This window comes from Eutrigla gurnardus (genome assembly GCF_963514095.1).
Source record: "Eutrigla gurnardus genome assembly, chromosome: 12".
NCBI classification, from domain to species: Eukaryota; Metazoa; Chordata; class Actinopteri; order Perciformes; family Triglidae; genus Eutrigla; species Eutrigla gurnardus.
The window spans coordinates 5012345-5025671 of record NC_139926.1 but is presented as its reverse complement, the minus strand read 5'-3'; the positions used below and the strand labels follow the sequence as shown (position 1 = coordinate 5025671).

At 40.3% G+C, this 13327-nt stretch overlaps 2 protein-coding genes across 11 annotated transcripts in view; both read right to left on the bottom strand.

The window, feature by feature from the left end:
* sema5ba (sema domain, seven thrombospondin repeats (type 1 and type 1-like), transmembrane domain (TM) and short cytoplasmic domain, (semaphorin) 5Ba) overlaps positions 1-13327 on the bottom strand; it is a 198935-nt gene that overhangs the window by 174849 nt on the left and 10759 nt on the right. The gene's annotated exons all lie outside the window — the stretch shown is intronic.
* Positions 2161-10186, bottom strand: LOC311022227 (uncharacterized protein; the record flags this gene model as incomplete). Its single annotated transcript, XM_084023332.1, has 7 exons — positions 2161-2771; positions 3668-3760; positions 3886-4033; positions 5639-5671; positions 8320-8360; positions 9522-9592; positions 10174-10186. The coding sequence occupies 7 exons, from the start codon at positions 10184-10186 to the stop codon at positions 2460-2462; spliced, it is 711 nt and encodes a 236-aa protein (XP_083879458.1). The 3' UTR covers positions 2161-2459.

Below are 13327 nucleotides of genomic sequence, written 5' to 3'. Positions count from 1 at the left end.
GACTTCACTCAAATGAATACGTAGATCAGCCAGGACTGAAATCTTAAGCTTCTACACTTTAAAATGGCAAACTTAAATTTAAGTAAATGTCTGTTAATTCAGTATCTATAGCTGAAGGAGGTACCTGATGAAAGTACTGCAATATTTATATATTTGCAGTATCATGAACTTGGTGTCTGTGGCCGTTCACATGTGACAAAAACACGGTGAACAGATGCTTGAAAGGTGAAACTTTGTGAAGTTACTTTCATAGATTGGCAGTGGCCATCTTGGTACTTTCTTCTCCCTTCCATCTGGTTGAAAGGTCAAACTGACTTTGACAAATGGAGCTGTAAAACTAAGTGCTGGAGATCTATGAATCTTTGTTTTGACTTGGTCACGTTTAGTCAGTGAGGCTTAAAGGGGAAATCTGGCGTAACATGGATTTTGGCTTAGCATGATTACAAGTTGGGAGCAAAAAAATGCTTATCCGATGCATTCTAAGCGATAATGGCATCTCTCATGGTAAAAAACCCCCCCCGCTAATTTTAAACCATTTACGAGGCTCAAAGTAGCCCACCACGTCTTTAGTACACTGTAAAACCCGATAAGTTAATATAACTCAAAAAATTTGGTGAAACAGATTACATCGAAAATTTTAAGTTCACTTACTCAATTTTATAAGTTACACAAAACTCTCTAAATTAAGTAGTCCTAACTAGGTTACTTTAGTAACACAAACGTAATTTTGTAAGTTAAACAAACCTTATAAATTAAGTAGTCCTAACTAGGTTACTTTAGTAACACAAACGTAATTTTGTAAGTTAAACAAACCTTATAAATTAAGTAGTCCTTACTTGGTTATTTAAGTAACACAAACTTAATTTTGTAAGTTAAACAAACCTTATAAATGAAGTAGTCCTAACTAGGTTATTTTAAGTGATCCGAACTTAAATGTGTAAGTTAAACAAACATTCCTGATCAAGTACTTTTCACTTGGTATTTAGTTTAAACACTACAAATTAAGTCAAGTATAGTAAACTTAAATATTGTATTAGGGTACTTAAATTTTTTTTTTAAACAGATTACATAATTTTTTTTAAGTTCCTTTAACTCAAAATCCAGAAATACACATTTTGAGGAAAAATTAAAAAGAAAATATGTCAACACATACAATTCAAATACATGCCACTATTTATTTGAAAAACAGAGCAAAGCCCAAAGAAATGGCCTCCTGAGAAGTGGATAATTAAGACAAAATCCTTAGTGCATGTTCAACTTCATCACTGAACTCTAATCACTTCTGCACATAAAACACTTATCCACGAAACTTCAAACAGTGACATCAGTGTAATCATGTAACAGACTATTTCAAAAATAGTTCAGGACCTAAAAAAACTGGCCCGTGGAACGTTTTTCTTGAAGCATCACATTTAGAAATGGACAATGATAATAAGTCTTCTGTTGCTCAACTCAACATGGCCTATGAACAAAGATATGGGTATTGCATTATACACAGTGGCAAAATGTTTTCCATACACATCCATACGAAAAAACCCTGCATAAAACATTTAAAGTTGAACAGTAATACTTCTCAACATCTATAAGATGTTCATTTAAAAAAAATAAAAAATAATAATAATACCATTGTTAGTGTGCCAAAATGACAGTAGCACAGGTGAATAAGAAAAGTCAAGAAAAAAAAAAAGGACCAATGTTGTTAGCTTTGTCCACACATTAAGATTACTCCACTTCCATCAGGTCATTTTTAAGGCTCAACACCCTGGGTTTCAACTTCCTATCATCCAGGCCCATGAAGACTTTCTGGGTAAATACAAATATGTTGGGCAAGTCATTTGGGTAACTTAGATGCAAGGCATAAATCAGTGCAAAAAGCATGACAAATGCATCAGCAAATGTGGGTAAGCAGAGCATAGCCCTCAGAAATGGCCTCCTGAGAAGTGGACAATTAAGAAAAAATCCTCAGTGCATGTTCAACTCTTAGGATACATACATTATATCACTGAACCCTAATCACTTCTGCACATAAAACACTTATCCACAAAACTTCAAACAGCGACATCAGTGTAATCATGTAACAGACTATTTCAAAAATAGTTCAAGACCTTAAAAAAACTGGCCTGGGGAAAGCTTTTCTTGAAGCATCACATTTAGAAATGGACAATGATTAAAAAAAAAAAAAATCTTCTGTTGCTCAACTCAACATGGCCTATGAACACCATAGTTGTATAACAAAGATATGGGTATTGCAGTATACACAGTGGCAAAATGTTTTCCATACACATCTATACCATAAAAATCCTGCATAAAACATTTAAAGTTGAACAGTTATACTTCTCGACACATCTACAAGATGTTAAAAAAAATGACTCCTGCCATATATAGTATGCCTAAATGACAGTAACATGTGAATATGAGAACTCAACTCTAACACTGTTAGCTTTGTTCACATGTTAAGATTACTCCACTTCCATCAGGTCATTTTTAAGGCTCAACACCCTGGGTTTCAACTTCCCATCATCCAGGCCCATCAAGACTTTCTGGGTAAAGTCAAATGTGTTGGCCAAGTCCTTTGGGTAACTTAGATGCAAGGCATAAATCAGTGCAAAAAGCATGACAAATGCATCAGCAAATGTGGGGAAATCCATAACTATGTTACCCTCAAGCACAACCGCAGTCCTCTCTGGGCAGAAGGCATCTGTTGAATTGGCACTGACCAACAGGAGCCCGACCGGTAGGTTGTCAATGTTTGGTTCATCAGGCTGTGACACCTGAAGACAAGAAGAGAACTGTTAACCCAGATTGGCAAAGCTTTCTCAAGAATCTGTTCTGAAAAATCCATCAGTGATATATCAGAAGACATTTAAAGAGAACCCTAAAAAAACCAATCACTTTCGATGAATGTAATTGGTTTAAGAGGTCAAAAAAATTATCGAAAATTCATGTTTATCTTCAATGTTGCTTCAAGTTCAGCATTTAGCATAATGCAAAAAAAGGTGCTTTCAAATCAATTTTCCCCATCACAGTAACAACGAAATACTATTTTCTTAATGTAGTTATACATTTACTTTGATAAACTTGTGTATTTTAGTCTTCTTCCTTTGTGACAACAGAAAGTCAGTGAGTAATAGCTGCAAAACAATTTACATGTGCTGCTTAGAACTTATGAATGAAGCCTGGAACAGATCTTCTGTATAATACAATTAAGAAAGTATTGTTCGGACATGCACATGTTTTATTTTAAAACCTAAAGAGCTAATTTCAAAGACATCCACTGTGCATCATATTCAACACTGTTGAAGTAAGGTGGGATGATATTCAATACCCGTTGAATATGAGGATGCATTTGTTTACTGATTTGCATCCATTCTATATCCTAGAATAAGTACAAATCTTAAGGTAATACTCAAATACCCAAATAAAATCCGAGTGATAAAGAAATGCTTGATGACTTCTTCCTCAATGACAAAATAATGCTCTTGATGACACCAGGACAGCTCATAATTTTGCTAACATTTTTTTAATTCTAAATTTGACTGTATATAAAAAAAGAGAAAACATTTTCTTCCCAAGCAACTGAAACAATGTAACTATTTGACAAAAATAAATATTCCTTTTCCAAGATCAACTGACCAATAACTCTAATTCTTAACTATTAATGACTCACCCACTGCTTCAGAAATCCAGAGTCATCCTCATGTAGATATGCAGGAAGTGCACGGAGGACAGCAGCACGTCTGACATGGACATCAACTTGTTCCTTGAGCATGAGAACATATTCTTACTTCACTTAGGATTCTTCAGATAATATCCACACGATGAGTTTCTAATCCAAAAATAAACTGTAATATCACTATCAATTACTAAGAAGCATAATCAACTAACCTGGAGGTCATAAGTGTGAAAGAGCTGACCCAGAACATCAGCTACTTTCCCTGTGCGTGCAGCTTTCTTCCTGAACAAGCTGTGAAGACGGGGAGCATGTCGGTCCAACTCTGCATAGAAGTGATTCTTCAGGTTGATGTTTGCAATTCTGTGAAACTCGGCACAGACCTGCAAAAATATTAAATGACTGTTTTACAGTAATGTCAAATCATTGACCTTGAAATATGTCAGATTTGGGGGAAAACTTGCCCCCCAAAAAATAACACTGTCAATTTATATGCCACGGTTAAATTTCAGTAAAACGGTTCAAATTCTCACGAACACAGTCACACAGGAGAATTAAATGGAATGTATCTGCTCAAATAGGTCTACTTAGGAAAATATTTTCACCTGTGACTCTATTTTAAGCGCAGGCCAGCGTTCCAGGATCTCTCCCACAGGTTGGTCTTCATTGATGACCTCTTTGCGCCGCAGGGCGAAGGTGGTCTGCATTAACTTGGCAATCAGGTTAAGGTTTTTGTCAGTCCTCTGAACTTCATCTACAATGTGCAGTCTCAATTGCTCAAGGCTTGCACCATCTTCACCTCTTGGGAAATTAGGGAGAAAATTTACTTCTGCCCTCTTTGGTCTTTTAATGTTAGTGTGGGGTGGTTGTTTGTCTGGATTGTTTCTACTCTTCTTACCAGAATTCACAGCTACCTCATGAAATCCTGCCCGACTCAACTTAGAGCGGTAGTTCCCCATCTTAAACTTGAGACTATTTTTCCAACCATACCATCCTGTCCGAGATCCTGGCTCTTTTAGACAAGGATGCTTCGAGACAAGGGCTTCGGCTACCAGTGAAAAGTCATTATCATTGGGGTATGCTTTGTAGCTATGCATTTTCGCTGCTATGGTCTCAAGTATGACATGCTTTTGTCCCCTAGATAACTTTAGAGACTTCCCTGTCCTCTCATATGTAACATTTCCATCACCAAGTATGAGTTCTACCTCATAGGAAAAAACGGGCACTGGAAAAATATCAGGCCATCTCTCAGTCCTGTCTGGAGTCATGGCATGGGGCAATATTATTGTGTCATCTGATGCTACTGAACTGGCATCACTCTCAGACCTAATAACTTTTAGTACAGCCTTCTGTGGAAGCTCGTCAATGTCTACAAGGGAACATAACTGCCCATCAAAGTCTGGATCTTGGTATGAAAGGCTAAAGTCAAAGTCTAGCTTCAACTTTTCTTTTAGCGTTGTTTTTAGCTCATCCACAGATTCTGGGCGTGAAGATAAAGTCATCTTCCTGACAACATCCATGGAGGTATGGACATGAAGTAGGAAATTTTGAGCTGCCATGTCCTATGCAAGAGAATGAATAAATGAAGAACAATCATTGGGATTGGTTCAAAACAAATTCAGTAATTTCCCAGTAGATTTTAGATGAAAAATAGTATTGCTTCGAATGAAGTATGATTAACCTCAAACGCAAACAGTTAATCAGTCTTTCTAGCTTGTCATGTTGGACAGAGTCACTAATGGCACATTGATTGTGATATTACATCAGTGTTAACTTTCTTCAGGATGCTCCATGTGACTACAGGGCCCCACAAAAACATGTCAATCCTGTACATCTCTGATAGAAATACATCTTTTTTGTGTCAATATCAAATGCCCATCAATATGGTATGCTGGGAGACTTAATGTGTCATTTAGCTGTGACAGCTGATGCACAGAGAAGTTATCTGACGATGTCAATTCAAATGACCTTAAATGCTCACTGTACCAGCACTCGTAGCTCCTGCAAAGAAAGGAAACAGAATTATTGACAAGCAGTATGTGCTCAATCCTGCTGAATTTTGGAAGTCCTCCAGTGTGGCCTGCAGAAACAAACATCCCATTTGCATACTCTGTGCCATTAATGGAGACCTTTGATGTACTGTATATGTTTTGGCTATCTGTATTTGTCTCTATGAAGTCTTTTGCCACTTGAGGCAGTGTGGAAACTTGGACAGAGGTTACACTTGAGGCTTGTGTATGGGGTCTGAAAAATGATGGCGCACTGAAATGATACGCCATCATGTGCTGATGCCTGGTAGCGAGGGTTTTCAAGACATTCTTGAAATTGTGCGTGTCATGTATCACCCTTTTGAAAAAGCGGTGTTTTCCCTCGAATCTCATGGTCCATAGGTGAACAAGAGGCCCAAAACGTTTTGTTAGTTCTGGGTAATGCTCAACGTAATGATGCTTGGGTCGGAGCTTAAAGTCTGGGAACACTGCTTGAAGACCCTGTCTGTGATCACTAATTTTAGTCTGCATGTACTGGATGGATTCTTCCGTGAAAGATGGAGACAACACCAACTGCACTATTTCTTTAAGATCCATCAATATAGCCCATGCTTCATCTCCTTCAGGGACTTGACTTCCTACCATAAGAGGTAATAACCTCAGCAAAGTGGAATTTTCATGCCCATTCCCACCAATGCTTTGTTTGGCTGCAAAGTTCTTTGGAATTATTTGTGGTTTGTCAAGCCTATCAGACTGCTGATATGGAAATGTGCGAATTTTTGTGTTTAGATATTCGAGAGTGAAATACTTCAAACGAATCATCTGATGAATGCACAAAGCCAACTCAACCGGCACAATACCCTCAAACAGGTCATGAAGTATATCAGGCGGGAAACCAGCAATTGGATGAAAATGCAGCAATGCCTTGCTGAGAGCACACTCACCCGTAACACCAAAGTGAGATGCATTTTCTCCTTGCACAACATTCTGAACATGAAGATCGTGGCTGGCTCTGGTTCTCATGCTAAAATCTCCTTCAGACACTTCACTGGACTGTATCTGGTCTCTAGTACAGCAACAGAATCTGCAGACATAGTGTGCTCTGAAACACTGTACAAAGCCTGCAAGACCATGGGCACCCAAATTATCAGCTGCAACACACAACACAGTGCCCCTGATACACTGACCAACCGTTTCAATGAAAATTCCATCCTCCTCGAGAGTGCGCAAGTCTTTCAACAAAGGTGACAGAACACTTTGATAACCACACTTCTGCAGATCAGGTACTTTGCACAGCAGAGCTAGCTGTATGACATGCAGGTTGGACCTATACTGACTAGGTATATTGCCAAGCAACCAGTATACTGCACAAAGCTTGTGGATCTTTCTAGATGTGCCCAAAGGATTAGCCAGTTCAATGTCATCCACGTACAAAATCAGTGACAATTTCAGCTCTCCTGCTTCTGACAATAACTGGTTTTCTTTAAAATATGTTCCATCTTCATGAGACATGTACATTCCAGGTGGTGATGGCTTGGTTTCTTGAATCTTGTCAAGGAGATCAGTATTTTTAAACATTGTTTGCAGCATCTGTAGGATTGGAACATACACTGCTGTGTGTCCACTGGAATCAACAGTATATTGCACTGGCATAACCAGAGGGTAGTTACTCCTTACAAATGTTTTCCTCCGCTTAGCAGTGGATAGTTCTGCACCTTCTGAAGTAGCACTGACAAAAACATTACTTTTCATGATGGCTTCAACTAATTCATGAAGAACGGCATCACTGATCGACAGATTATGCTCTTGAAAAATCTTGATGACAGAGTCTCTGACGAGAGGTTTGGACAATGAGAATATTTGCACCAAATTTTCAACTATGTCCTGTATAGCCATCTCTGATACATGAAGAACACTGTTCATTTTCAAGAACAAAGAAGCCAAATTAATTCTCAACTGAGTTTGCAATCCACCAGTGTCATCTGTAGACTCAGGAGGATGACACTCAAAAGCATCCTGCTCAGGAGAATTCTGGGACGGATCACCGTCATCACATTCAACTTGACTCGGCATTGGTTGGCTGTTGATCTCTGTCAAGACAATATCATCCCTAAAATCTGAGACATCACAGTCTGGATGATTCCTACTTTTGTGGGCATTGAATGATGAGTACACATTAGTACGGTAGTGACAATATTTGAATGGGCAAGCCACGATCTCATGTTGTTTTAAATGTGTCCTGAAATGACTTAGAACACTTTGACCATTAAACGGCTGCTTGAATCTACACACAGAACAGATGAATGACACACATCCCTCCTGATTTTCATTAGGCTCAACTGTCTGACTATGTAATCGTGTTAGGTGAATTTTCAATGCATTTATTGACTGAAATGTGCAGATACAGTCATCATACAGACAAGGCAGAGGACTGACTGAGGAAACATTGCAATGTCGTAAACGATAGTGTTCAAGCAACTGTGCTCTTTCATTGAAGACTGCAGCACAATGTTTGCACTTCCAAGCCATTGGAAAAATAAACAATATTATTCCCAATCCAATTCACAACTAACATGCATAGTGAAAACAATTATGATCAGGTTTTTGATGATTTTTAGTGATGTGATGTGGTGCACATTTTAGTAACCATGCACAACATACCAGATAGAAGATGTAAACCAGTCAGTTGCTTCAGCTTCAGCCTTAATAAAAAGAAGATTGAAAAGTTCATTAGGTTGCAACACATTCACAAAAGCACTACGTTCAATAAGTTGTAAGCATATAACACTTAAAATGTAGCCAACATTGCAGGCATATTATGAAATGTGACAGAAGCTTTGCTTCCTGAAGCTTTGTAATATTCCAAACTAGTTAAGCAAGCTAAATAACATGAATGCTTTTGACCTCTGTGACCAGATAAAACTTTACAAGCCTACATCATATGTTAACTTGCCTTCAAAAATACAGAGCACAAGGGTTATGTTAGAGCATTAACGTTATTTCATGAAATTAATGTAACATTAAAACCTCTTTGCAAACTATTAACTCTCCTAAAGCATGCACAGACATGTCCAGCCGACATTTAGTGGTAACATTTGCACAGAAAAAAAACCTTGAAATATTTCAACTCGAGCTACAACTTCGCGTCGACGCTCTGACACGAAGCCAATCAGCGGCAAACACATAGCGGTCTGTGGTCTCCCAGCGCAGTGAGAGAGTACGTTTCATACAGAGACCAAGCCAACTGTCCGTGGTACAAACGACAAGGTCGCTGCCGTATTTATGCCGAGACGAAGTTCAGTGTTAACGGAGCAGCGTTGTTAGCCTCGTTTAGCTCTGAGCGAGCCGAAAGCCATTGCCAAAACAAGCATTTTACAAGTAATGTGCTATCGTCTGAACGGATAAACTTAACAAACCATGACTTCGGACTTTTTAACCAATCGTTGTTACTTCGGCATACTCTTTATCCGTTTATTGCACTTAAATCACAACATACGGCCGGTCTCTGGCTTGCTATTCAGAGTTCGACGAGATTCACCGATCCCCCTCCGGTTAAATTTATAAACTCAGACAGAGCGCCGTTTAGTTTCCCGGTGTGTCTTGCCCTTCCACAATATGTAAAAAGCAGGAATATGTTTATTTCGGGCACAAATGATAAAACATTATTGCTGTCCAGACAGGAGTTTAAGCTCCCCGCCCGCCCCCCGGTCCTCTCCGGCGTGACAAACGCGTCGCGTTCGGTGTGTGAACACCCCTCGAAGCTTACATGAAATAGCCTAACTGCTGACAAACTAAATGCATTTGATGCAGAAAATAATAACACACAACAATATGGTTTTACATTTAAAAAAAACATTACTCACCAAATTAGTGCGCCCAAAGAGAAGATTGATATAATGGCGGTCAGTGCAGTCAGCACAGTGGCGAGAGTTAGCTTGTCAGGCTGAGAGAATTGCTTCATGCCACAGCACGTATCTTCACTGGCAGTCCCACGGTAAATGTTCCAACGTATCAACGTTCTGATTAAAATTGGAAATGTTGTTCACAGGTGAAGTTACAATATTGTCGCATTTCTCTTCCACCGCGAGCAGCGAGCAGCAGCAATGGCGGACTTTTCAACAGACTCGCTGAATAAGCACGTACGCACGTTCGTGACGTCAGAGGGTGTACGGTAAAACTATTTGAGTACAAATAAAAAATGAATTAAAGTAGTTGAGCACTGTAAACTTAGAATTACAAACGTGTTTTAATGACTCAGAAAAATAGAGGTGAAATAACTTTTTTAAATGTTTGAGTTAACAGACCCCATTTTCTTTAACAAGCTTTAACTGTTCGGGTTTACAGTGTAGTATAATGAGGGTCCTAACATATAAATTGAGGCATTGACAACTAGTTTAATCAAAATAAACCATTGAGTCGTTTGCCAGTCAGCGCCATCTTGAAATTAAGTCCCTACAAGTCAATTGACAAACCCTGGATTCCCCCTTTAATGCTGAACCACCTTAACTTCCTCACTGAGTTCGTACATCTACCGGCATCAAGGCAGGAAGGAAGTGGTTAAGTAGTAAAACCTGCCTCCTGCTCGATTTGATTGGCTGCCTGAGCCAAGTGTGAATGATGAGTGGTGTGATGTCATCACAGTGTGATGACATCACAGTATACCGCTGTAATCCCATTCATTTACTCACAAAACAGTAACTGTCTGTGAAAGTAATGCAACTAGCAGCCAGAGATGTATCATTGGTCGTCATCCTGATGGCTCCTTTAAAGGCACAGTTTCTGCAGCCTATTAATATGCACTTAGAGCCGCTTGATTATAAACCAGACTCATGTTCTCCAGCATGGTACCTTTGCACACTTCCTCCCTGCTTGCAGCCTTCTCTGGTGCTGCAGCTGTCAGAGTGATGTTGTGAAGGGTCTGCACTCGAACTGTTTGCCGTTACGCTCAAATCATGTGGACATGTGCTCGAATAGGTTCTCCATGTTAACTAATGAGCTCTTGATTAAAGCTCCCCCCCTCCCTGCAAGCCTCGAGTCCACAAACAAGCTCACACGCAACATGAATCACAAATCAGCCACTTTGGTGGAGAAAAACTCCGGTCTGTCTGTTGGCTTAAGACCAAGAGATTTCTGGCAAGAGCCAAACAAAAAGGTCAGAAGACGGAGTGGAATAATTTCTCCTGAGCTCCTGGCAGGTTAAGCCAGAGTACGGCTAGGTGCTCATTGCTACCCAGGTCAAATAGGGAACGCTATCAAACGCAGAGCCTGGATAATGGCCCGCTCTGCTTCTCCGTGAGACGTTTTGGCTGAGATGTGAAATCGGCCTCCACAAAAGAGCATGTGGTCTCTGTTATTGCTCCTCTTTGTCAGTCATTGCTCGCCGGGTCTTGTACACATGCACGCCCAGATTGTCCAGAGAAAACTGCTCTTGAAAGCTGATTGCCGGAGACACTGATGCTCATTCGCATGAACCAAACACAGAAGATGATGTTATCAATTCCGGCATGATAACTGCGAGGGTGTTGAATATACTGACAGCAGGTGACAAATGCTTTTTTTTTCTCCTCCAGATTCCTGATTGTCCAACATGCAGGCTCTGTGTCTTTGGGTCAGGGCCAGCAATAACACATGCAGCATGCAACATCTGGATCTACACAGGGAACGATTAACTTGTCATAGAAAGGGAAATGGAAGATGGATAATACGATAAAGACAGTCTGAAGACAGCAGCAGTGTCTGCGTATCGGCAGCACATTTGATTTTCCAGCTGCTACAGATGTTACTGGCCGCGGCCCGGTTGCATTCAAATGTGATGCATGCTCAGCTCCACTGCTGACATCTTAATTTAGTGGAGGGCCAGGAGACGGAGTGTTATAGATTTTAGAAGTTTGCGGTGACATTTTGCACAGTGGTGGGAAATAGGAAGCAGTTTGTTTACCATTCAGCAGCCATTCGTTATATTCAGCTGGAAGGTCGAACCTTATGGTGGCAGACAAGAACTTCGGAAAACAGAAAGGAGCAGCTGGCCTCGTGTTGACGGGATGTTCAGTTTTCCTGCTGCATCTCTTTTTCACGGTTTTGTGTTTTTCACTTTGCATCCGTTCTGTTGTAGGGTTGCACGGTATACCGGTACTAATTTGGTACCGGGGTACTGAGGCATTTAAAACGGTACTATATTGCATTTGGACGGGACCGGTACTTGCAGCGCCGCCGGCAGCGCCCGCAACAGCGCGGCGAACTCGCCACGTGACGTCACCGCGTTGTAACTACAGCTGAGAGGACGAGGAGCGAGCCGCAGCTTGGGGAGATAAAAAGAAAAAACAAGCAAGCCGGAGGAAACGGCTAGCAAGTGAGCGAGCAGCGTGGACTGGAGCAACAAACGGAGCAGGAGGAAAGCTTGGAGAGTGCGCGCGCGAGTGCGAGCGAGGGAAGCACGGAGAGGAGAATGGCTGCTACCACCGTCACCACGCCGCAACTTGCGGACAAACCAGGGGCGCAAAGTGCGATATGGCCGTACTTTAGCTAAAAACAAATGAGCAAGGCAAGGCAGTTAACGCCGATGCACCACTGTGTAAACGGTGTTTAATAACATGCATGGCTAACAGCGGAAACACCTCCGACTTAGCCAAACACTTAAAGGACAAGCCCCCAGACCTGCACACTGAACTCAGGGAACGACAGGTCATTTACTCAGGAAAAAAAGCCACATTCAGTGCTAAAAGCAAGCGCCACCGCCCTTCACTCTTAACAAAAGTAGCTCTGGAAGAAAAAAAATAGAGCTGGTTTATTTATATTATTATATTTTTATATTATATTATTGTATTTATATTTTAACATTTTTAAAATTGTGTGCATTAGAAAAGCTTGTCTTTGTGGTATTGTATTTTATTTGCAGATTAATATGTTATTGTTCTAAGATTTTCTATTAAAATAAAGTCAGTAATGACATTTTTTGCGTTCACTTTTTATTTGAAAAAGTATAGAAAAGTACCGAAAAGTACCGAAACACATGTTGGTACCGGTACCGGTACCAAAATGTTGGTATCGTGACAACACTATTCTGTGGCGTGTTTGCTGTAAATATGTGTGTTTTGGCTTTCTGCAGCACGTTTCTGTTTTCATTTGGTTTGGGGATTCCCATGTGGTTCTGGCCCTTAGGGCAGCATCGTATATTGTTTCAGGATCCACATTGTGATGCACATGCTAGTCACATCATAGGACATGTGACGTTGGCAAATTAAGTCAAACATGTCACGCTACAATGATTTAGCTGCTTGATGCAAAGGAAAACTCCCATCGTTCTCATGTTTATGACTAATCTAGTATTAGTGATGAATGACCTACAGTGTAGGTCGGCCTGCCACAGTTTCATGATGAATATGATTCGACTAGGTGTGGGAGGAGCCTCTCCCCAGTGGGACTGTGAGCTTTCCAGCAGCCCTCACTTCTTTTTTGTTTCATATCCATCAAGCAGTAAGTTTACGAACACATCGTTTAATAGTGCACAAAACTGTTTCTAAATCTAGACTTTTAATTTAGCTCTCAATGTGCATCAAACTGAATTTAAAGTGGAGCTGACTCATCATTTCCAGAGTCTCCATCTTCTGCATGGTGACGTTTCCCAGTGAAATACAGGCGGAACATAACGTTGGGAGGAATTTGATCTGGT